The 24,351-nt window shown below is 32.5% G+C and overlaps 3 protein-coding genes and 1 non-coding gene across 8 annotated transcripts; 2 read left to right on the top strand and 2 right to left on the bottom strand.

Moving 5' to 3' along the window:
- Window positions 1-4,975: 4,975 nt before the first annotated feature.
- LOC136201534 (polypyrimidine tract-binding protein homolog 3) lies at window positions 4,976-12,951 on the top strand. Of its 3 annotated transcripts, none has more exons than XM_065992222.1 (16): window positions 4,976-5,163; window positions 5,543-5,638; window positions 5,888-5,955; window positions 6,530-6,601; window positions 6,705-6,781; window positions 6,935-7,016; window positions 9,228-9,351; window positions 9,653-9,717; window positions 9,815-9,864; window positions 10,142-10,183; window positions 10,282-10,336; window positions 10,437-10,461; window positions 10,597-10,631; window positions 11,726-11,833; window positions 11,924-12,067; window positions 12,221-12,951. In XM_065992222.1, exons 2-16 carry the CDS (start codon window positions 5,611-5,613, stop codon window positions 12,620-12,622), a joined length of 1,377 nt encoding a protein of 458 aa, XP_065848294.1. In that variant the 5' UTR covers window positions 4,976-5,163; window positions 5,543-5,610; the 3' UTR covers window positions 12,623-12,951. The 3 variants fall into 3 exon arrangements, with proteins under 3 accessions (XP_065848294.1, XP_065848296.1, XP_065848295.1); XM_065992223.1 differs by having other exon boundaries at window positions 4,977-5,163; window positions 10,597-10,610; XM_065992224.1 differs by lacking the exon at window positions 5,543-5,638.
- Window positions 12,952-14,317: 1,366 nt separating this feature from the next.
- On the bottom strand, window positions 14,318-14,391 carry TRNAN-GUU (transfer RNA asparagine (anticodon GUU)). The gene has a single exon. It is a non-coding gene; the product is annotated as a tRNA-Asn (tRNA).
- A 3-nt stretch (window positions 14,392-14,394) lies between these two features.
- LOC136234956 (5-formyltetrahydrofolate cyclo-ligase-like protein COG0212) lies at window positions 14,395-16,292 on the bottom strand. The gene is made up of 6 exons (XM_066024446.1): window positions 15,786-16,292; window positions 15,630-15,720; window positions 15,341-15,555; window positions 15,129-15,204; window positions 14,829-14,954; window positions 14,395-14,749 (listed from the first exon to the last, which is right to left on the bottom strand). Exons 1-6 carry the CDS (start codon window positions 16,176-16,178, stop codon window positions 14,598-14,600), a joined length of 1,053 nt encoding a protein of 350 aa, XP_065880518.1. The 5' UTR covers window positions 16,179-16,292; the 3' UTR covers window positions 14,395-14,597.
- A 2,335-nt stretch (window positions 16,293-18,627) lies between these two features.
- LOC136200630 (protein SLOW WALKER 1) lies at window positions 18,628-22,753 on the top strand. Of its 3 annotated transcripts, none has more exons than XR_010673422.1 (3): window positions 18,628-20,403; window positions 21,164-21,323; window positions 22,516-22,753. XR_010673422.1 is itself a non-coding variant. In XM_065991040.1 (2 exons), the coding sequence occupies exon 1, from the start codon at window positions 18,786-18,788 to the stop codon at window positions 20,382-20,384; it is 1,599 nt and encodes a 532-aa protein (XP_065847112.1). In that variant the 5' UTR covers window positions 18,628-18,785; the 3' UTR covers window positions 20,385-20,403; window positions 21,164-21,567. The 3 variants fall into 3 exon arrangements, 1 of the variants encoding a protein (XP_065847112.1); XR_010673423.1 differs by lacking the exon at window positions 22,516-22,753 and adding an exon at window positions 20,958-21,074 and having other exon boundaries at window positions 21,164-21,567; XM_065991040.1 differs by lacking the exon at window positions 22,516-22,753 and having other exon boundaries at window positions 21,164-21,567.
- The last annotated feature ends 1,598 nt before the right edge of the window (window positions 22,754-24,351 follow it).

The raw sequence follows: 24,351 nt of genomic DNA, 5'->3' as shown, positions 1-24,351 counted from the left end.
TAAAAGAAAGCAAGAGTTACGGGAAGATGAAAAAACATAAAGCAAAGGAAATCTAAAAGTTACAAATAAACTTCTATACAAAACATGATAGATAGTATTCCACCATTATATTCATTGGTCACGATAGATAGTATTATATTTCTGAAGGTAAATATTCGATTTTTTTTCATATGTTGTAGTTATTTTGTTCTCAATTATGTTGTTGTTTTATTTTTATTAAACAATAGTTGTTATAGTTTCATCTTTCAGATTCATTTCTGTTGTTACCTAGGTTCTATACCTCTCGCTATCTTATCCATGTTTTCTTTTTTATTTGTCTTTTTTTTTTCCAAACTGATAGCTTCAATTGAAGAAATCCGACAGAAATAGAAGATGCATGAACAACTAAAACCGGAAAACACAAAAGTGTCTAAAATTACAAGAAATTCTTATGTTTCTCAAGGTAATTATTCGATTTTTTTTTCATATGTTGTAGTTATTTTTGTTCTCAATTGTGTTGTTTTTTTATTAAACAATAGTTGTTATAGTTTCATTTTTCAGAGATGAAATTCCATTTCTGTCGTTACCCAGGTTCCATACCTCTCGTTACCTTATCAATGTTTTCTTTTTTATTTGTCTTTTTTTTAAATGACTAAAATAAAAATTTTGTAAATTTGTATTCTTTTTTAGTATATGTTGCTAGGTGTTGTTGTTTAACTAAAATTTAGATTTTCGGCTTTATATGAACTCAATTTTTGGCTTTCTCAATTGTACTGTTGTTTCATTTTTATTAAACAATTATTGTTATAGTTTCATCTTTCAGAGATGAAATTCCATTTCTGTCGTTATCCAGATTCCATACCTCTCGCTACCTTATCCATATTTTCTTTTTTATTTATTATTTTTCAAAATGACTAAAATAAAGATTTTGTATATTTGCATTCTTTTTTAGTATATGTTCCTAGGTGTTATCATTTTGATTGTTAACTCTAACTAAAATTTAGATTTTCGGCTTTTTATGAACTCAATTTTTAGTTTTAATTGAAGTTAGATTAATTTTTCTAATTCGGAACATGTTGAAATCCACTCATTTCTTTAGTTTGAGTTTAGCTAATTGATATGGATTGTATTTTTTATTTTTATGCATTTTGGTACAAATAGATATAAAGTTTCACACGATAGTTGTTCATTGAAGTTTGAGACATATTAAATAAAATATTAAAGAGGTATTGGAATATTATACTTACAATGAAGTTTATTTCAATATAAATTATGTTATATTATTATTATTATCAAGAAGTTATTTTTCCCAATTTTCTAGACAAGGAGATTGTAAGCGTCTAATACGCTTGATAAGATATTTATTCTTGAAGAATGTGGATTATGCTAGATACGAATTCAAAATCAATGTAAATAAAAATAAATTTTGATGCTCAAAATCCTAAAAATGTACATTAATTATGGATATTGAGATAAATGCTTTTGCAACATTGGCTTATATAATTTTTAACTATTATATTATGGTTCGTACAAAATTGTTAGTATTTCAAGAGTTTTTAACAGATGAAAATGAAATATGATCATAGGACAAATTATTGAAAAATATTAATTAAAAAAATATTATTATTTGAATCTCTTCAAATTCTCAAATGTTGAGCATAATGATTCTAATTAATATAATTAATTTCACATATTAATTATAAAACGTTTTTTTTTTGTACTGAGTGGTTACAATTGCGATTTAATTCTATTTAACTAAAATTAATTTATGGACTTAATACTTCATTAAGAAAAAATAAAATGTTTAATTAATGGGCAAAAAATATTTTCACTCTCCTCTTTATACACTTATGTCTCGACATTCTCTCTTATTTTCAAAAAAAAAAAAACCGAGAGGAAGATGGTTCTCTCCTAATTATCTTTTTCGTCCCTTCATTTTTTTTTCAATTTTTTTGTTTGTTTTTCTTACTTACAAAATTCAAGAATATATAATTATTAGAAAATATTAATGAAGTCAAATAAGTGATATGTGCGAGTATAGCTGATATTCTATATAGTGAAAAAATGAAGAACAAATTGATCGAATGTCTTGATGAGATATTACGAGATGAAAATAGGAGAAATCATCATCTTAAACTGATTCAATTAGATATATTGGGTTATTGTAGCAGAATTAATAATTGAATTCGAATACTTGGTGATCATGAAATTCCATCAACCAAAATAATTATCATCAAGATGAATTTGTGACTAATTCTTACGAATTTTATTTTTTTATATATAACATATTGAATTGATAAAGTTTATTTATATGCAACATTAGAAAAGTATTGATTGTAATAGTTTATAGAATAATATATTGATGTTGCTTCTATTTTAACATAGATTGTAATTCTTTTGTATCGTAGATATAATATTTATTTTTAATTGTAGTTTAATTCAATTTTTGTTTAACCTATATTGTAATTCTTTTGTATCGTAAATATAATATTTAATTTTAATTATAGTTTAATTCAATTTTTGGTTTTTTATTATATTCTAATGTATTTCTTAATTAATCTGCTATTTTATTATTATTGTTTCACATAATATTTGGAATATGAAAATGTATTAAAATTTCTAAAAGGTACAAATCATTGAATTTTTTAAAAATAAACAAATCATTAATCTTTAGTTAAAATTCTATAAAAAAAGTAGTCAATTATTTTTAAAATTAATTTAATTTGAATTATCATTAAAAAATATATATTAATTTCAAATATACATAATATAATTTTTTTTCATAGCATGATATAAAATTATTTAAAAGTAAATATGTCAATTTATTTATTTATCTAAATTATATAAAAGTTTCATACCCCGTGCATCGCACGGGTTTTCGACTAGTTCATTTAATTTTAGACATAAATTACGCAAAGTTAGACTAAATTTATGTAAAATTGGACTAAATTTACATAAAATTGGACTAAATTTACGTAAAGTTATACTTTCATAATAAAAAAAATCAACAACTTCACAAAAAACGAGTTTTACATAAAACCTTTGCGCATTAGGTAAATGATTTATTTTTAGACATAATTTACGTAAAGTTGGACTAAATTTACGTAAATTTGTTATTTTATAAGAAAAAATCCATAAATATTTATGAAAAATAGAGTGTTAGGTAAAACCTTTGAACTTTAAATAATTTTTTTTAGATATAATTTACGTAAAGTTTGACTAAATTTACTTAAAGTTGGACTATATATACGTAAAGTTGGACTAATTTTATTTAAAACTGTATTTTTACGATAAAAAAATCTATAACTTTGCAAAAAAAAAAGAGTGTTACATAAAACCTTTAAACTTTACATAAATCAGTTAACTTTAGACATAATTTTCATAAAGTTTGACTTGATTTACATAAAATTGTTATTTTACAAAAAAAAAAAAATACAAACCTTGTGAAAAATAGAGTTTTATGTAAAACCTTTGAACTTTACGTAAGTATTTTATGTTTTAGATTTAATTAACATAAAGTGGGACTTAGTTTACGTTATAATTTAAAAAAAAACTTAATCATAGGGTAAATAATTTATCAATCCCCATATTTTTATCTAAGAAATTGTTTAGTTCTCGTAATCTAATAACACATTGCTTAGTTCTTAATTTTTGTTTTATTCAATAGTTTTGTCATTCAAATTTTTGAATTATTTAACAGATTAGTCCCTTTATAAAGACTAAACTGATGAATAAAATAAAAATTGAAGACTAAAAAATATATTATTAAATTACAAGGACTAAATGTTATTTAGGTAAAAATATGGAGAGTAATAAATTACTTACCTTATACTTAATAATATTGAGTTTCCTTAATTAAATGTTACTTGCAATAACATGTTAATTTTTTTTATTGATCTTTATTATATTTATTGTTATTGCTGCATGTCACATGATTATTGGTCATTGAAGACAAAGTATGAGTACTTTGCTTTAAATAAAGTAATCATAGAATAACCCTAAAATATAATTTAAAAAATAATATTTTTTTTATGAAAATGAAATATTGTTTTCATTTAAATGATGTGACACAGTCTTATAAATGAAGAGAGATAAGGAGAGAGAAAAGTTAAAGAAATACTTTGATTTTCTTTTTAGAATTTTATAGTTTTGCCACCTTAACTTCCACTTATAATAATAGGTCTTCCTAATTCAACTTATATATATATATATATATTTCATGTTAGCATGTTTCTCCTTAACTCCAATTTAGTCCGTTTTAAGTGTATTTTATCATTTTAATTTTTTCAATTCATTTTATTATTTTAGTGTGGTATTATTATCTTTAAAAACAATAATATATCATAGTAGCATATAACTATTCACTAGGTATTGAAACTATAAAATATCTAATTGTTTATTACTTTTTTAAAATAATAATAAAATTACTTGTATATCACACGAGCTTTCGAAGTGTTGTGGTGGAAGTAAGACATTTGATACATATTGATAATAACAAGAATCAAATTTAATACTCGGAAGAGCGAAACCCATATGGAAACTGTTATTTACTTTACTTTTTCTTTATTCAATATTTTTTTTATCGATCTACAACTATGATAGGTGTGATAGTTTTTCATTTATTTAGAGTTTTTATTTTTTTCTCTCTACACGAGAGGTATTTTTGATTATATGAGCGGTTGTGGTTTGTTTCCCGCTACTGTACCATAAACAATTTCAAACATCGTATACTATTGCTATACCTAATATATTTTGGGTGAGATGCAAATTAAACTTGTATGATATATTTATATGTGTGGAGATGTATTATCTTTCTTCTATAAAGAAGAACATCATCAAATTTATTGGCTAAAAACATATTCTTGTCTTGCACCACTAAATTTTATTTATATACTTTCCTTTTTTTCTTATAAAAAATTGGGTATAAGTAGAAGAAAGAAAATATGATAAAAGATAAAATGGGTCCCAAAAATAGAAATTAGAGGTCCTACCACCACTTCCCTACTCCAAATTTTATTTTGTATAGAGAGAGAGAGAGAGAGAGATAGGGTAAAACTGAAACAGCTTCGAACAAGAAAAAACATCTTGTAGCAGTCGATCTAAGCGCTTCTGATCTTTCTTTCATCTCTTTCATCTACGTCTTTCCTCCCTCCCGCTCTCTTGTCTTTTCCTTTTTCCTCTCGGGCAAGTTCTCTACTCCTCTTTTTCCGATTTTTAATCTCACTGACCTTTTTGGATGTCTGCTGATTATTTCTTAACGAGACATACCTTCGAATTTCATACCTTTAGAAGGCTATGTTACCCGTTGTTTAGATAGATTCAAACTTTCATTCTTTAACTCTCAACTGTTATTTTTCTCAGTTTCCACAACATAGCCCTAGGGTTTTGAGTTTCCTTTTTTTTATTGTAATTTCTTTAGCTTTGATGTTGTTTTCTTATTTTGCGATTATATCTACTTTTGGGGTTTACTGTGAATTTGGTGTCTTAAATGCTTCCGATTTAGTTCATAGCTTAAATAGGGAAATTACCTTCTCTTTATTTGCTTTTTCATTGTCAATTGCAGGAAACATGAGCAATTACTTGGTAGTTTCTTTTAGCATCTGAAGGGACTAATTGCTTCTTATTGTTTGAATGATATGCATTGTTTTTAAAGCTTCTTGTAAGTGTTTTGGTGATTAGGTAGTGTTCCACGTGTTAAAAACTGCTGTTGAAGTTTTTATTTATTTTTACTTTGAAAGTTATTGTTAATTTAAGTACTGAATGGGCATTGTCATGTATTATATTTATGATTATGAAAGGAGAAGTTGGTATATTTAGTTGCTTTCTTTTTGAATAACAAACTCTATTTTATATTCGTATTATGGATGCTGGAGGTTTTCTATTGACTTTGATAGTTTTGTTTTTGCAGTGTTGTTCATAATGGCAGAACCATCCAAAGTTATCCACGTTCGCAATGTCGGGCATGAGATTTCTGAAGTATATTTTCACCTTATCATCTTTTTCATTAGAAAAATCTATGTTTATACTATACGTGGACAAAACATTATTTTTCATTTCTTTTTGTCGGGTGACAAGTGAATTTAATCTTTTGGCATTCACATTCAACCATCAAAATTAAGGCTCACTTTATTTGGAGTCCTCTATAAATATAAGTTGAAGACAAATTGTATTTGAAACAGTAGAAATGGAATGTTAATAATATCTGAATCAGTAGGATATTCTGTTGGATAGTCAGAAACACAATGAATAAAGATAGAAGTGAAGCGTGCATTTCGATTTCAATTCTTTTCATTCTTTGGTATATTGTGTTACTATCTTAGTGCTTGATAGAAAAGGGAAGAAATTTTTATTTACCAGATAACATATGCATAGCATGAGCAATTCTGTCATTGTTTAGTTTGAGCTAAATATATGATCATTGATATCTAAGACTGGGCTCATTCCGGTACATGAGATGGAAGCACATGTTTACTTGTGAATCAAATGTTGCCTCAAATAAATTGCTTATTTTATTTAGCTCTCTCTAATCACCTTGCATTGTTCCTTTCAGAATGATTTGCTTCAACTATTCCAGCCATTTGGGGTGATAACAAAACTGGTTATGCTTCGCGCTAAAAATCAGGTCTTATTTTTTTCCCCAGCTGATGAAACATCGACAATCATTTTGCATATTGAGTTTTAGCAAAGTTCCTGAATGTTGTGTGTTATGTTACTTATCTGTGCAGGCTCTTCTCCAAATGCAAGATGTTCCTTCAGCCATCAATGCCTTGCAATTCTATACAAATGTTCAGCCAACTATTAGGTATGGCAAAGTTGTTTTTTTGGAACTTTATGCTACGGATTTGCTTATTGGTAAAATCCCCCTATATCGAGAGCAATAAAATAAACTTCACATGTCAAATATTGAAACTGTAACTGTAATGCTCGTTACAATTTTTTTTTTTAATTCTCTCAGGGGCAGGAATGTTTATGTTCAATTCTCATCCCATCAAGAGCTAACCACTATGGATCAAAATACCCAAGGAAGAGGAGATGAGGTTGGTGCTTTGGTCCTAAACTCTCAAAATTTATGCAATTTTTTTAATAATTGACCACTCTTTTTGTGGAGTGGAGCCTTTTGGTTGCTACATGTTGATATTGCCTTAAGACGATATATTTGAGGATGATTTTCAAGAGTAGTGTGAAATATTGTTATTATGTTAATGTTTCATCAAGCTGAGAAACAAAAGGAGTGTTTCTTTAGCTATTAATTAGTACGTAGTTGGGGAACTTTTACCATGACCTGTAGCCTGTAGGCTTATATAGGAAGCAGATTTATGATACTTTGTGTTTATTTGGAATACCTGTTCGAGTTTCTTTCTTGGAAAAAGAGCATTTGGAAAACTTGATTAAGTACATTGATTTCTAATTGTTAAGGTAAGTTATAAATGCTATGGTCGTAAGAAACTCAAAACAGGAAATAACAATATTAAACTTCTGTCTGTAACAACATTTTGGAAGGAATTTCCAAACACCAGATAAACTTGTAGTCTTAGTAAATTTATCAATTTTGGTGTCATGCAAATTAAAGGCTATTCATCTTAATAAATTATCAAATCTTCACCAAAGTTCTATACTGAATTCTACCTTAATCATAACCTTAAGGATTAAAGCCCTATTTGGCCCCCGTGGTATCCAAAATTTTGTCATTTGGCCCCTGAAGTATTCCCATAGGTGATATTTGGCCCGTTTTGGATGAAAAATTATCCGATTTGTTAAATTTTTCGCAGGACACAATGTTTAACACGTGACATGTACACGTGCCAATTCTTTTAATTTTTTTTCCCATATAGACTTAATATGTGGATAAAATAAGGAATTAATTTTTTTCTTATTTATCCACATATAAAGTCTATATGGAAAAAAATAATTAAAACAATTGTCCCGTATACATGTCACGTGTTAAAAGCTGTGTCATGTAAGAAGAATTAGAAAATCGGATAAATTTTCATCCAAAATGTGTTAAATGTCACATATAGGAATACCACAGGGGGCAAATGGCAAAATTTTGGATACCACAGGGCCCAAATAAGTCTTTATGTCTAACCTTAATGCTAAGTTGCTAACATGAGTTTTGCAAGTGAATTCTAGGAAATTCAGTGGAGAAAAATATGACTTTGTGCTAGGTTGCTGTAGTATAATTTTGAAGAGCAATATTATATGTTTTCGCAGAATATTTACAGTATGGCCATTCACCTCTTATGGTGTTATGGATTACTGTTCCATGCTAGGGAGGAGGCTGTTTTTGCTTGTTATTAGAAATGCATAAAGCATGTAGTGGCTGTAGTTCAAGTTTTTTAGCAGTATATTCTGTCAGGTTGCGTGATATCTGCACAATATAAATTGTTACTAAAGTGCATATTATACTGAAGAGAATCTACTTGATGCTTTTGTGGTGCAAATAATTGTTCGAGTAGTATTTAGATCAAAGAAGCTTAAAGTTTGCAATTTGGGTTGGGGCATTTTAGATGAGAAAAAGAAGGATCTCTCAGCTGATAGCATGCTGGGAACATCATTTGTGCAGCTGGCTGTAACAGCAGTATATTGAATGTAAAAAGAAAAAAAGAAAAGAAAAGAAATAAAGAGTGTAGCATGGTAGGCACACAGCCTCATGAAATATTTAAAGCCAGTTACCTATAAATTTAAGGAACTATTACTAGAACTTGGACACTTTCTGTTTAACAAGGAATACATTCTCTGAATAAGAAGCCAATACATTCCTATGTAAGAAGTTCTGTAATATTCCTGTGCCCTAAAAATTTCAGAAGAGAAATCTAAATTATAAAAAATCTACGTAACAGTGTCTTGTTATTGACTACAATGCCGCTCTCTAGGCAGGTCATCATTCATTTAGTTAATTCTGAAATTGAGATAGACTAGTCTTTATTTAAATTTGCATATATGTGACTTGGTGCTGCATAGTATGCACCATGGTAGAACACAAATTGTAAGACTACTGTGTGCAACTGCAATAAAACTTCACCTTTCTCACTGCTACCTTATCATGCATTTCTCATTTATTATTTACTAATTTTCATTATTATTTTTTTCTGTGTGTTTAACTTTACTAATTTGTTTTATTTTTTCTTGTTTTCTGACTAGATTTCTCTATATAGTATTCTCTTCTTCCTATCTATGCCTCTCTATTTATTCTCTTCTATCTCTTCTTTCTCTATGCTGGTTTGCTGTTGGGAACTCTGGATGCACAGCCAAATCGAATTCTTTTAGTTACAATTCATCACATGCTATATCCTATTACCGTGGAAGTGCTGCATCAAGTTTTTTCTCCTCATGGATTTGTGGAGAAGATCGTCACATTTCAGAAGTCGGCTGGTCAGCTTCTTCAAGTTTTCTTTCTCTCTTTCTTTTCTCTCTCAAATTTAAATTCCCACCTAGATTAGATTAATTTTTTAACGAATGTTTGTGTGCTTATTGTTTCATGATCAACATTGTAAATGGTTAAATACCGAACAGAATTTTTTTATTGTCAATCGTCCATTTGTCTTTGCTTCTGTGGTTTTCTTATGCTTCTCTGTATTATTGGACAAAGAAGCATAATAGATTTCAACAGAGCTTCAGGTATGCAATTCCATAGCTTTGAATTTCTTCTTTACCATTAATGCACACTGTTCAGGTTTTCAAGCCCTTATTCAGTATCAGTTGCGCCAGAGTGCTGTTGCAGCAAGAACTTCTCTTCAGGTATTGCTCTATTTGCTTTGCCCCCAATATGAGTGTCATCTACAAGGTAATTCTAGGCCTTGCAAGTATTCTGAGTTTTGACGGCTGCTACTTTTAGGGACGCAACATTTATGATGGTTGCTGCCAGCTGGACATTCAATTTTCGAAGTACGGTCTAATATTTTAACACTTATATTATCTTCTTATGCTCTCTCTCTCTTTATCTCTCCCTCCTGCCCCTCCTGTCTTGCTATTTCTAGATCTTTTTTTACCTGTCTTGATTTTACTTTTCGTTTGGATTGAGAATTTGTTTATAACCATGAATCTTTGAATTCACATTTGCATGTCTGCAGTAGTTTGATTCCAATTCCTTAGACTGGTTAAAAGAATTGGAAATCTAATTTGTTCATCATTGATTAATTTATTGGTAATATATGAATTACAGCTTGGATGAGTTGCAAGTGAACTTCAATAATGATCGATCAAGGTGTGTGAATCATTTAATAGATTCCTAATCTAACACTCTTTTATCCTTTTCATATTAGCCTTTCTTGTTACTGAACATTATCATTTTGCCTTGTGCAGGGATTTCACTAACCCACATCTACCAGCTGAACAGAAGGGTGGCAGGTCTTCACAAGTATGCTCCACTCTCTGGTTTTACTGTCTTGGATTTATGTGCTTATTTGTTGATATATTATTTTGAAATTTATTAAATTACTCTCCATTTCCTTGTGCAGCAATCTGGATATGGTGATGTTGGAGGTAGGCACTGCTGCTGGGCCTAGGGAAATTATGAATTTTGATGCTATATAATGATCTGGAAGTCATAGCTTAACCTTTTTTTATGTCTTGCTTTTGATCAACTGACTGACTTGTATTTTATTTTTCTTTGTGCAGTTGCATATCCACAGGTGGGTTGTGCTGAAGTCCTGGTATATCTAATCATTATCATCCATGTGTAACATTCAGGACATCTGCTTACTATCGTTACTTTTTACCTGGTCTTTATTTTAGATGTCAAGATGCTATTTCGTGCACCATAATTGCTTAATTGAGTTCATCTTCCATGTGTAACATTCAGGACGTCTGCTGACTATTGTTACTTTTTACCTGGTCTTTATTTTAGATATCAAGATGCTATTTTGTGCACCAAAATTGCTTAATTGAGTTCATCTACTCAATAGTTTTACCAACTCTTTTATGTAATTTGGGACTCAGATCTAACTGTTCGTGTCTTGATTGAATAGGCTATTGAATTGTGAAAACTGAATATAAATAGTCACTTTTAGGGTTGAACTTTGTCAAACACATCAGTTGTCGACAGAGTTGTATCGACTATTAGCATCTTCGTATGTTTGTCAGTCAACTACAGGTTTTGGATGATTTTTGGGAGCTTTGTTGCCAGTAATGCACATCATGATATAAAGTTCTGCTCGTTTGAAGACATCCATTTTTCTGAAATTCATCAGTGGAAACATTTTATCAAATACAATTTTTTTGTTGTTCCCAGTCATTCTTTTATGTCTTCCTTACATAAAATGGAGGGAAAGAAAATTGGAAGGCTCAAAAGGATGCCTTACAATTCTGATCTTTATTTTGTGCGTTACTGTAGATTAAACTCAGAGGGCGAGCCTTGGCGCAACGGTAAACGTTGTTGTCGTGTGACCAAGAGGTCACGGGTTCGAGTCTTAGGAGCGGCCTCTTGCCAAATAAATTGGCAGGGGAAGGCTTGCCCCTAGTACACCCTTGTGGTGGGACCCCTCCCCGGACCCTCGCTCAGCGGGGACGCGTAGTGCGACCGGGCCGCCCTTTTACTGTAGATTAAACTCATACTTATACTGAGTTTATATCACATCCAATATGTAAGCGCACTCTATATTGCTAGGATTTTTCATGTTATAGCGTGGTTTTAGTGGTTTGCTCCTATCAGGATGGCTTGCTTTGGTTTCTAGAATTATTTAAATGTTTTCAGCCATTCAGATTGTAGTACTACTGGATTTACCGGCCCACCATTTTGATAATTTAGGTGGCCAATGCGGCTGCAATTGCTGCTGCCTTTGGAGGAGGTTTACCACCAGGAATTAGTGGGACAAACGATAGGTGTACAGTTCTTGTGTCCAACTTAAATCCTGATGTAAGTAAGCTATACTTTTTTTGGTCTGTTGTGAATTTCAAAGTCGTTAAATCATGTGATAATTATGATAAAATACTTTCCTGTGCTCAGAGTGTAGATGAGGATAAGCTTTTCAACCTGTTTTCTCTCTATGGAAACATTATGAGGATTAAACTGCTCCGCAATAAACCTGATCATGCACTTGTTCAGATGGGAGATGGTTTTCAGGCTGAATTGGCAGTTCATTTTTTGAAGGTCTTCTCCATAAAACTTTTTACACTTATATTTCCCATAAACCTTTTTTACTTTTTATATTTTACAAGTTATTCTGGTACATAGCATAAGAGGCTCAATATGCATAAAGGTCCTTTGTTGTGTTGGAAACTTGACTTTTTTAATGGGGAACAGGGTGCTATGCTTTTTGGGAAAAGAATAGAGGTGAACTTTTCAAAGCATCCAAACATAACACAAGGTGCTGATACTCATGAATATGTGAACTCAAGTCTGAACCGGTTCAACCGAAATGCTGCAAAGAACTACAGGTATTGCTGTTCACCGACAAAGATGATCCACCTATCAACTTTACCCCAGGACATCACAGAAGAGGAGATAGTGATCCACTTAGAGGAACATGGTCCGATTGTGAATACGAAACTGTTTGAGATGAATGGAAAGAAGCAAGCCCTTGTTCTGTTTGAAACAGAGGAGCAGGCGACGGAAGCCCTGGTATGCAAGCATGCTAGTTCGCTTGGGGGATCAATTATTCGGATTTCCTTCTCCCAGCTTCAATCAATTAGGGAAAACTCATAAAAGAAAATGGATATGAATTTTCTCAAAAGTTTAGGATTTTAATTTATTGGTGCATCGCAAAAGTTTCCTTGTAACAGTTGTTGCTTATTTTGATACTGCCTTTTCTTTTGTTTTTTTGGCTGAATCATCCTTGCTGCTCTTATCTATAATTGTACTGGTTATTCTTAGTATGAGAACTTAGAGAGTAGGGAAGGGGTCCTGTCCTTATTTGCATCAATTTTGGAAAGTAGGAAAGGGGAGAGAAAGTGTAGCATTGTTTTGTTGGTTGTACATGTGGCTGTAATCTATCTCCAATGCCTATTCTGTTAATGGTGTGTTATATTGTATTATCTTTGTCTTTCATGTCACCTGCTCTTAAGTCTATTCTATGACTTCTTATATTGGGCAACCGGAAGATCCGGTGATTCTAATAATTTCTCCTCTTCTATTCTATTCCCTCTTTCCTTTCATTTTCTTTCTCATCATTTCTTTTCTGTTCCTTTTCCTTCTCTTTTTTCTCTATCTTCTCTCCAGTTTCCAGAGATGTTCAATTTCAGTGTTTAGTTATTTATTGATTTTTTTAAAATACATTCTTATGATTGAATTAAGCTAATACCCATTTGGTGATTAATTGATCATTGAAGTAGGGACTGAGACGGAGCTCGAGCATTCGCTGTTGCCAAAAAAATCTATTAGATCTAGACCTTTGTATGGAGCTACAATTTTTTTTAGGATAAAGAGGCTTAATACATCATTTGCTTCATGAATTTGTCCAAAAAAGTTGATTGGTTCCTTGAACTTTCAAAGTCCTGATAGCCTCCTCAACTTTCATAAAATGTTCATTTAGCCTTCTGAAAGTAAAAAGTAAGTTAAATGCAAAAGATGTATTCCATGTATTTTAAAATCTTGTTACATAATTCCACGCGTCTTAAAAAAAGTAAAACAATCAAACTAGAGGTATGTGGTTCTAATATTAGAGAAGACAAGTTTTATAGTTGAGTAAGTAATAACTTCTTTTTTAATCTATTTTTGAATTATGTAACAACATTCTAAAATATGTGGAATACATCTTCCGCATTTAACTTACTTTGAGTGATCAATTGATTACATTTTACACAAATTCAAAAGGCTAATTGAACATTTTATGCAAGGTGAGGGGGCTATCTGGACACTTTGAAAGTTATGATGTATTAAGCCGGATAAAGTCATCCAAATTTCAGTCTGAGTCATAGCAAATACAGAAATTGAAGTACCTCTTATATGTGAATTCTGCACGTCTAATTTGGAGAAATTCCACACTATAATGGATGGGGATGATCGATAAAAAAAAAGAGATTACCCAATTGTAGGCTAGGTTCTATTTAAATAAATAGAGTTTAACAGTTGTTAATATGTGAAAAGTTCCCACCCAACAAACCGGAAAATTACTGGCTGATTCCTATAAATTTGCTTGTTTCATTGGAGATTATGTGAAAAGTTCCATGTAAAATGTCATTTGTTGTCTAAAAATATGCCCAAATCCTCGTAGATGGGGGCATAACGTAACCGATAATATGGCTTAAAGCTTATATTAGGATTTAGGAAAAAATAGATTCACAGTACTTGCAGTAAATATTATGACATCTAAACTTTATTTTATGCTATAAAAAAAGCCCTAAGGTATTACAATAACATTAAATCTAAATCAAACAAAACATAATTTGAAATTAAAAGTATCGCTAGAGAAAGGGGTCGAACCTTTGACCTTGTGGTTAACAGCCACACGCTCTAACCAACTGAGCTACTCCAGCAGATGATTCTTAATTTTGTTAATATAATTTCAATCATAGTGTAAGTTACCGGGAGCCTAGAATACATTTTGTTTATAAATTCTCATTATCACAATTCACCTCCAGACTTCTTTTTTTGTCCAAATTCTTGAAGCTTTTCATAATATACAAATGCATATCAAAGATTAAATTATGAAAGAGCTTGACTTTTGATTCTAAATAGAAAGTCATTGCCTTCTCCTGTGTGCTGTAGGGGGTAGTCTTTCAGATGGTCCGGTAGGAAGTTTCTGTCCAGTCTCTCGTTCGATTCTGCGCTTCAGCTCTCTCAGTATTCGTATTTGGCTGAGCTTCTCAGGCGACAATTTATCCCAATAGATCCCTATAACCCAAATGAAACTTGATGCGATGAAAAAGCAAAATAAAAACTATTGTAGATTTGAACTAGCAAAAACACAAACCTTGAGGCTTGGGAATGGTTGTGTTAGTGAATATAACTTGTGTTGGAGTGCATATGATGTCTACAGGAACATCATGGATCAGCAATTTCTCTACTGGAATATCATCTACCAATTGGCAATCATGCACTGTAATACCAATTATAATAAATACAACAGTTATGTATGAGATGATGCAATCCGGAACAAGAACAACCTTGATTATCTTATGCAAAATCTTGTAACTAATGCTTCTTTCTTTAACAGTTGTTGACAAAATTTAAGCATATCATGAATTTGAAGAATATGAACAATTGGAGCTACCAGAGGTGACTACAGGCGTTGAGTCATCAATGGCTCCCATATAGCGTAGCATCCCATATTCAAGTTCCGCAAATCCCTGCACTTTCAACATTCAAAATTACCTATTGCAAACTAGGCATTATAATTTATATCTGTGATCCGGAGCAAGATTAAAGGCACAAACTTTAGCCTAAATTAGGATTCTATCTCTAAAACTGGAAAGGAGATGGTACCTCCCCCTTGCCAAGTCGAGCACCAGTTTTGGGATGAACAGCAACAGAGCCAATAACAATTAAGTCCACTTTGATCTTCTCATCCAATCCAATTGCCCTACCATACTTGGCAACCCCTACAGAAGTGCATGCCTCACTAATGGAATTGGGGGATTCAACCACCGAGAAAAACCCAGTCCTCAATCGGGGTTGAGGAGTTAACAGCTTCTTTCCACCTGGGGATACTAGAACTTAACAATGGAAAAAAATTGAGATTCTTCATCAATTTCAGAAGAAGAAGAAGACTAACCGGAAAGAGTGAGAAATCTGACTTGCTTTTGAGGAGAATCCGGGTTTACCTTGACGCAGCACGCATTCCGAAACACCTCTTGCCCGGCCAACTGCAATCATCTTGACTTGAGTTGAGATTTAATTAGAAAAGACAAGTGAATATTAGGAATCTTACATTTGTAGCAGCAGCTGAGGCGCCCACGAAATTGGGAATACGATGATGAACGGGACGGGGATTCTGGGAAAAGTTACGGGCCTCCATCAAATCCCAAATTCTCTTGCGAATTACCCATTTCCAAGCTTTGGGGTCAGACTCACCCTCGTCCGACTTCATCTCTCTCTTAGAAGTCTCCACCATCGCTTCTCGCGCCATGGAGTCGAGCCGTAATCTCTCCGTCTCGAAAGCGGACTCGTCGAAAACATTGATTTTTGTTGCTCTGGCATCCAGCTTGGGATTGGAACTAAATAATCTCTTGGTGGATATTGTTGTCGGCCAGAGATAATTGCTGAACAAGGGATTTTGATGTAGCGAAAATGGAGCTGAAATCCGAGTGAGTGTGAAATCCATCCACTCGATTTTCCCTTTTCTTTTTTGGAGGGAAAATAAATTGGGTGGTAAAGCAATCGATAAGAATGACGGGCTGCGAGTTCAAACTTCGAACAGACATCATCTTGTCCAAAAATTGCAACGTAACCAACATCAAAATGTTATAATTAACTTCTATAATTTGTTTATTCGAAATAAATACTCTTCAAAGTCACATATGTTATGTGTCCGGTCCATTTTCTTGGCCCATTTATTGGTGTGGTTTAACCTAAATATTTAACGATTATTTTTTAGAGTCTTTGAGTAAGAAAGTAAAAGAGAATAGCCGCTATAAAAGTAAAATCCGAAATCTGCACATTTTCTTCTTAAGCAGTCACACGAATTCGACGATATCTTGAGATCCGACTGTCATAATTACGTTATTTTTGGAGACAACCTTCTTAACATCTATATCTTCACTTTAGGGCTATGAATAGTAATCCACGATATTTTTGGACTTTTTAATTGAATGTCATCTGTCTGTGACAAAAGAAAACCTTTAATATATTTGTAAAATTTTAAAGGCCTTCTTTGAGCCCCCTTAAGTTGTCCAAATTGGTCATTTTATCCCTCCAACTCATCGAATGTCCTATTTACCTTTTGAACTCAATAAAAATGGTATTTCTCACCACCTTAACTTGTCTAAATTGGTCAGTTTACTCATCCTCAACTCATCGAATGTTCTATTTACCCTCTTTAACTCCATAAAAGTGGTATTTCTCACCCATTATGATTCTATTTACCCATTAACTCCATAAAAGTGATATTTCTTACCCCTTTATAGTGCAATATTAATAGGATTTATTCAAATGAGTTTGAAAATATATTTTTTTAATATCAACTTTCTTATTTTGTTTTAATTTTGATAATTATATTGTTTTAATTTCAATATTATTGTAATACAATAATATTGTATTACAATAATTAGATAATTAAAATTTAACTAGCCAAAAAATTAAAAAGAGCAATAATGAATAAAAGATAAAAATAATAAGAATATTAATATAAATAAGTTAACGATATTATATGTAGGGATCAGGTACCAAAATAAGCATATGTTTTTGGAAAAGTATCAATTTAGGTTTTACGTATAAAATAGCACCAATATAGGTTTATAGGTTTAATGTTTAAAAAAAATATATCAATTTAACCCGCGATAACGGATTGTAAGAGGTGAAAAATACCACTTTTGTGGAATTAAAGAGATAAATAGAACATTTTATGAGTTGGTAAGTAATAGAAAAGTTGTGAGGGTGAGAAATACCATTTTAATAGAGTTAAAGGGATAATTAAAATATTTGATGAATCGAAGGGATAAACAAAATAAGGGCAGAGGAGTATTGGCCGAATTTTAAAAAGGGAAAATTATAAAAATGGATCAAATGGGAGGCCTATTTATATATTTAATCCATTTACTCAACCTATTATATATCTAGACTAATTTTGTGTGATTTTCTCATAATACTCTCAATATTTACGCGCGAATGTCTTTCTCCCGTCTGACTTCGCAGAGGTTAGCATATGCGAACCCTGCGAAGCTAAATATGCGAACCATGCGAAGCTAATGTTTAGTTTAGTTGATGATTTTAGTTAGCATATGCGAAGTCTGCGAAGCTAATGTTTGGTTTAAGCTGATGATTTTAGTTAGCATATACGAAGCCTACGAAGCTAATGTTTGGTTTAGTTGATGATTTTAATTAGCATATGCGAAGCCTGAATGTGTTTTTAACAAAATTCGCTAAGTGGTATATAACAAAAAAAATAGTAAACAACAACAGATTCTAACATTATTTAACAAAAAAATCAGAACATAAATGAATACACCAACAATAATTCAGTGAGATTTATAGAATTAGACATTTTCTCTGCGTTTCCCAATCTTCCGCCTCACGGAACGAGGTTGCCGTTCGCTCTAAAATCGCAATCTTTCTTCCATTTTCTCTATTGTTCGCCTTCTTCCTCATCTTTTCTCTCACTGTTCACCTTCTTCTACCGTCTGTTCGCATTCTTCTTCTTCTTTGCTCTCACTGTTCACCTTCTCTCAACGTCGTTCGTCCTAAAATCGCCCTCTCGTTTTTCCTCTACCGCCATTCGCTTCCCTTTTCTCTCACCGGAGTAGGAGTTGTTGGAGAACGCTGTCAAACAACAACGGATTTTGCAGTTAGATCCCTGTGGAATGAGGATGAACCATTTTGGGTGAAGAGGAAACCGTAAGGAAGAGGAAGATGAAAGATTGAGGATATTATGGGAAAATCACACAAAAACAGTTTAGATATATAGTAGGTTGAGTAAATGAGTTAAATATGTAAATGCACTCTCCATTTGATCTAGTTTTGTAATATGACACTGTAAATTTCAGATTGATCTCTCCACGCAACCACGGGAGATGCTCTTAGTGGGCAAAATCACAAACCCTTTTTTTTTTTAAAGTAGGAAAAAAAAAAATTTTAGTAAAAGGAGAGGCGTAACCCTAGCAGAAGCTAAAACCCTGTACTTACTGTGAGCATTTTCTAGTGAATCTAAAACCCTAACAAGTCACAGACAGAGGGATTCCGATTAGAATTTGCAGCTTTCGCTTCACAATCATCAATGGCAGAGCAACGACAAGAAAACGCCATCTCTAAAACCTTCCCTGTGAAAGCAAAGCTAAAACCCAAAGCAAGAACCCCGTCAAAAACCCCAGAATCCAAATACTGGGCTTCCTTCAAATCCCATAAAATCGAAAACCTAGTCTCCTCAATCTCATCCATCGTCTTCTCTCCTGTATCCACCTCTAAGATCTTCGCCGCCGCCAATTCCGCATCCCTTTCTCTCTTCTCCTCCCAAACATTTTCTCCTACCTCTTCTATCTCATCCTTCTCCGACGTCGTATCATCTTGCTCTTTCCGCTCTGACGGGTCTCTTATTGCCGTCGCTGATATATCTGGACTTATTAAGGTGTTCGATGTCAAGACTCGAACCCCACTTCGTCGCCTCCGGTCCCATACTCGTCCTGCCCGGTTCGTTAGGTACCCGGTGCTTGATAAGCTCCATTTGGTTTCTGGCGGCGATGATGCAATTGTTAAGTACTGGGATGTGGCCGGAGAGATTGTGCTGTTGGATTTGCTTGGTCATAAGGATTATGTGAGGTGTGGAGATTGTTCTCCGATCAATGGGGAGATGTTTGTTACTGGATCTTATGATCACACTGTTAAGCTGTGGGATGTGAGAGTAGAGAGTAAGAAATCAGTAATGGAAGTGAATCATGGGAAGCCAATTGAAGATGTGATGTTCTTGCCTTCTGGTGGAATGATTGCAACTGCTGGAGGCAACAGTGTGAAAATTTGGGATTTGTTTGGGGGAGGGAAGATGCTGTATTCAATTGAAAGTCACAACAAGACAGTAACGTCTATTTGTGTAGGGAAATTAATGGAGAATGAAAGTGGAGAAGAGGCAATGCAGAATAGGATTATGAGTGTTGGTTTAGATGGGTATATGAAGGTGTTTGATTATGCCAAAATGAAAGTTACTCATTCAATGAGGTATCCTGCTCCACTTATGTCAATTGGGGTTTCCCCTGATTGTATGGTAAGAGCAATTGGAACCTCAAATGGTACTATATTCTGCGGAAGGAGAAAGAAGGAAAATGAGGAAGAAAAAGGAGTAGGAGATTTCATGGGGTTAATGAATACAGAGGAGCCGCGAAGGCGGGTTTTGAGGCCTAGTTATTTCAGGTACTTCCACAGGAGTCAGTCAGAGAAGCCAAGCGAAGGTGATTATTTGGTAATGAAACATAAGATTGTGAAATTGGCAGAGCATGATAAGTTGCTAAAGAAGTTTAGGCATAAGGAAGCGTTGGTTTCTGTATTGAGTAGGAAGAATCCAGAGGATGTGGTGGCTGTAATGGAGGAATTGGTGGCAAGGAGAAAATTGCTGAAATCGGTAACTAATTTGGATGAAGATGAGCTTTGTTTGTTGTTGGTTTTCTTGCATAAGTACACAACTATGCCAAGACATTCTGGTTTCTTAATGGGGTTGACCAGAAAGGTCATTGAGATGAGAAGTGGTGATATCAGAAGCTCTGATAAACTGAAAAGTCATATTAGAAACCTGAAACGCTCAGTTGAGGAAGAGATCAGAATACAACAATCTTTACAGGAGATACAGGGTATAATATCTCCATTGCTGAGGATTGTCGGAAGAAGATAAAGATGGTAGCTTTCACAAGGTATACTCTCAGAATCTCATTTGACAGACGGAATTGCCTAAAGTAATTTAACTTACAAATTTGGGGATTTTTTTCCCCTAATATTTCAGCTTATTTAGGGGGCAAGGATTATTATATATTGAAAGGAACAACATTTTTAGATTTTGTTTGTAATCTTGGTTGGGCAAGATTAATCTGTATCTGAGTTACTGTTGTAGTCGGCTTTACAATGCTAAAGATAGTTTGGTTTTGAACTTTCTTGTTTCTACATTTATCATGCATGTGAATGAAGATTAAAGAAATGAGATGTTTGGTTTTCGGCACTTTGGTATCAATTTTATTTTTGGATTGTGGTTTTGGTTTTTACTCTCTTAAGAAAACCATTGAAGAAAGTGGGAGAAACCACTTGTTCTTTTCTGCTGTTTTTGTTCCAAACCGTTGTTGAATAATTGATTGACTAACAGTAGTTGGAAGAAATAAAGTTTTGAATTGATGATCTTAGTGAAAGTATAGAATGTATCTAAGTGCAGCACAAGTCTCAACTCTCAGCAGTGTGGTTCTCTTTCCTGTTGCAGTCACATTTCTAGTGACGTGGTGGTTCGTCCAGTTTGTTGATGGTTTCTTTAGTCCAATATCTGCCAAACTTGGTATTGACTTATTTGATAAGGCTTTGGAGATAGAGAGACTGAATGGTTATTAATCCTGCGATCATCTTTCTTGATTATCGTTAGCATGCTAGATTTATCCATTTATGATTTCTCATCAATATTGTCTGGCACAGGCCTTGGGTTTGTCACTTCATTGCTTTTTATATTCTTCATTGGTGTATTTTCTTCATCATGGAGCCGTTTTCTGGATCGGAGAATGGTTTATTAGGCAAATGCCATTTGTAAAGCACATCTACTCAGCCTCTAAACAAACTAGTGCTGCTATTTCTCCAGGTAGTTTCTTAACACTCCTTTTCATTTGTTTTTTTTATCCTGCTACTTTAGGTAAAAGATGACAAGATTATATACTTTCAATTGACATTTTTCTGAGTATTGGGCACAGTTGTAGCCTTGTGGATGTTTAACTTTCACGTCTTCAATATTGTCATAGAAAAATGCTATTTCTTTAACCTAGCCCCTTGATACTGTTATAGAACAAAATAGTTAGAGAAGTGAACATGCTATTGTATTGTCCTCAGTTTTTGTTTTCTTTTCCACAAGCTTATAGGAATTCAGTTATACTCAGATCTTGTACTTCCTTAGGACATGAAGATTTTTTATTTGAATGAACTTTATTTGGTCGATTATTGCTACCTAGGAGCATACAGACTTGAAAATTAGATATTCTCATGGATGGTCTGTGTTTGCAAGCGTAATGGATATATAATATTTTTAAAAAATCCCCACTGGGAATCTCTATGGGGACATGGTGGGGGTGGGGAAGGGGATCCCCGTGGGGTGTGAGAGAGGTCCTGTCCCCGCCCCATTCCCGCCACTGGGGATTTTTTTCCCCATCCCTACCCCATGGGTATGGTGATTTCCTGTCCCTATTGGGGCGAATCTCTGCTCCAGTTACAACCCTAGGCATAGCTGAAAATAAAATATAGCTTGAGCTTATGTTGGGATAAAATACATCCATGGTCCTTGCACCATACTGCAATTAATATGATGACATCTAAACTTTATTTTGTGACATAAAAGTCCTTGAATTTTATATTATAATAATATTAAAGTTCTCTCATAAAAAAATAATAATATTAAAGTTCAATTCAAAGAAAATTCATTAAAAAGAGTGAAATGATGAACTTGAAATAGAAATTTTACCATAATTTATGGTGACATGAATAGAAAACGAGTCAATATAGTCAAATCAAATTTGTCTGGATCATTATTTCATTAACCTTTTAAATGGATTCTCTCGTTGATTTGAACTCTAATGTTACAATACTATAAAGTTCAAAAACTCTCATGTCACAAAATAAAGTTTATAAACCATAATAATAACACTATAGTTTAGGGGCTATGAATGCATTTTATCTGTTTATGTTAGTATATTGGAAACTTGGAATGTTTTCTAGAGCCACTGCCGAATTTTCCAAATTCTGAAACTGGTTTCCGACATTTCAAGACTACAAATGAATTGCAGATAGAGTTGGAAAAAAGGACACCAGTTAATAGAGGAAGGGGTTGAATACTCCAGCACCCCTTTTTAAAATTTTGTTGACAAGATATCATAATATTGTAACCTACTGGAAGCCTACAACGCAGTTGGTACCCGTTTGGAAGGGTAAATTATATTGATGGTTATTAAAATGTGGGGTCTGTTTCAAAACGGTCAATGAATTTTACTTTATTTTAATAAAGTTATTGTACTTTTCTTTGTATTTCTATGGTCACTTTGGTCGTTTCAGACAGAAAAAATTATCGGAGTAGTGACAATCACGTTGGAAATGACTTATTTTTGCGTATGACATGATAGCCATATAACAAAAGAAAATATTTTTTTATTTAATTTAATTGTTTGAAATTGTCACGTGGCAGTAAAAAAATGGATTTTTATTTTATTTTTTGTGATTGCCATATGGCATATATGTGTCAGACTCGAGGCTAGTATGTTAGTAAAAATTTTTCATCTCTGTTTAAATTGGTTAATATGTACATAATCATAATATAAAAAAAATAAGGGTAATTAATTTATTAGTCTCTATATTTTGACAAAACACACTGTTTAGTCCCTGTATTTTCAAAAACACATGGTAAGGTCCTTAACTTTTTTCTCAGTGAACTGTTTAGTCCTTCTGTCTGTTTGTTAGATTTTTTAACGTTTATGACTTCGGAAATGACTAAATTATCCTTCACTATTTACCCTCAAACTTTAAAAGAGGAAATCCAATTTAGAAAAAGAAGTCGTTTGTATGGAGAACAAGAAAAAGAACAGACCCAATGCTTACGATTTTGAACGATTAAGAAGAAAATCAAGAAGAAGAACACTCAAAGTTGATTTCAGATGCATTAGAGTTTAAAGGAAAGGAAAATAAAGGAAAAGAATAACACAAATCCAAATTGACTAACAAAATTTTCATGAGAGTCTAACGGCAGGGACGAAACAGTTCACTGAGAAAAACATTAGGGACTAAACAGTTCATCGAGAAAAAGGTTAGAGACTTTATCATGTGTTTTTGAAAATACAGGGACTAAACAATGTGTTTTGTCAAAATAGAGGGACTAATAAATTAATTACCCAAAAAATAAATACAAGTTGTATATACAGAGAGAAAGACGAGTGAGCAAATACCATATGACCAAATCGAAACCAAGCTATGGACAAGAAACAGAAAAACCAAAATGCAGAATAGATGCCTATAATTATAATATTAATATATGAATTTTGGGCCGGAGTAGGGATAAATCCTAAGCTCAATCCATTAATGTTTGGGACTACTAAATATATGTGTCTATGTCCAACCCATAAAGAGCGGGTTTGGATGGACTGATGAACAAGTCTAATTAAGATGTAATGTGGTATTAAATTATTAGTTTGAATTGTACATAGATAACGTTGTGTGTCAATTTTACAATGGAATGTTTCTCTTTCAATTGTTCACACCTAATCGTATGCGATTTATATCAAAAAAAATAAATAAATAAATAAATTCTGTTCAATTTGTGTTCTTATGGAAAGTTTAATTAAACTATAGGCTATAGAATCAATTATAATAATTATGTACTGATAGTTTGTACACATATTCAAGAAAAAGAAATAATGGATAGAATTTAATTAACTACTTATTGATTAAATAATCACATCTACATTGTTTTCGCATATAACAAAAACGTTTTAAATCGTTAATTTTTTTTTGTTTGTTTTTATGTTTTTTCTTTTTCTTTTTTCTGGAAATTTTCAATTTTTTTTTATGCGTGTTTCACTTTCTTGATTTTAGATTTTTCCATTTTTGAAATTTTCTATTTTTTAGAAATTCTA

This window comes from Euphorbia lathyris, chromosome 7 (genome assembly GCF_963576675.1).
Source record: "Euphorbia lathyris chromosome 7, ddEupLath1.1, whole genome shotgun sequence".
NCBI lineage: Eukaryota > Viridiplantae > Streptophyta > Magnoliopsida > Malpighiales > Euphorbiaceae > Euphorbia > Euphorbia lathyris.
Note: the sequence above shows the minus strand (reverse complement) of the source record. Positions and strands in the feature narration are given on the sequence as shown.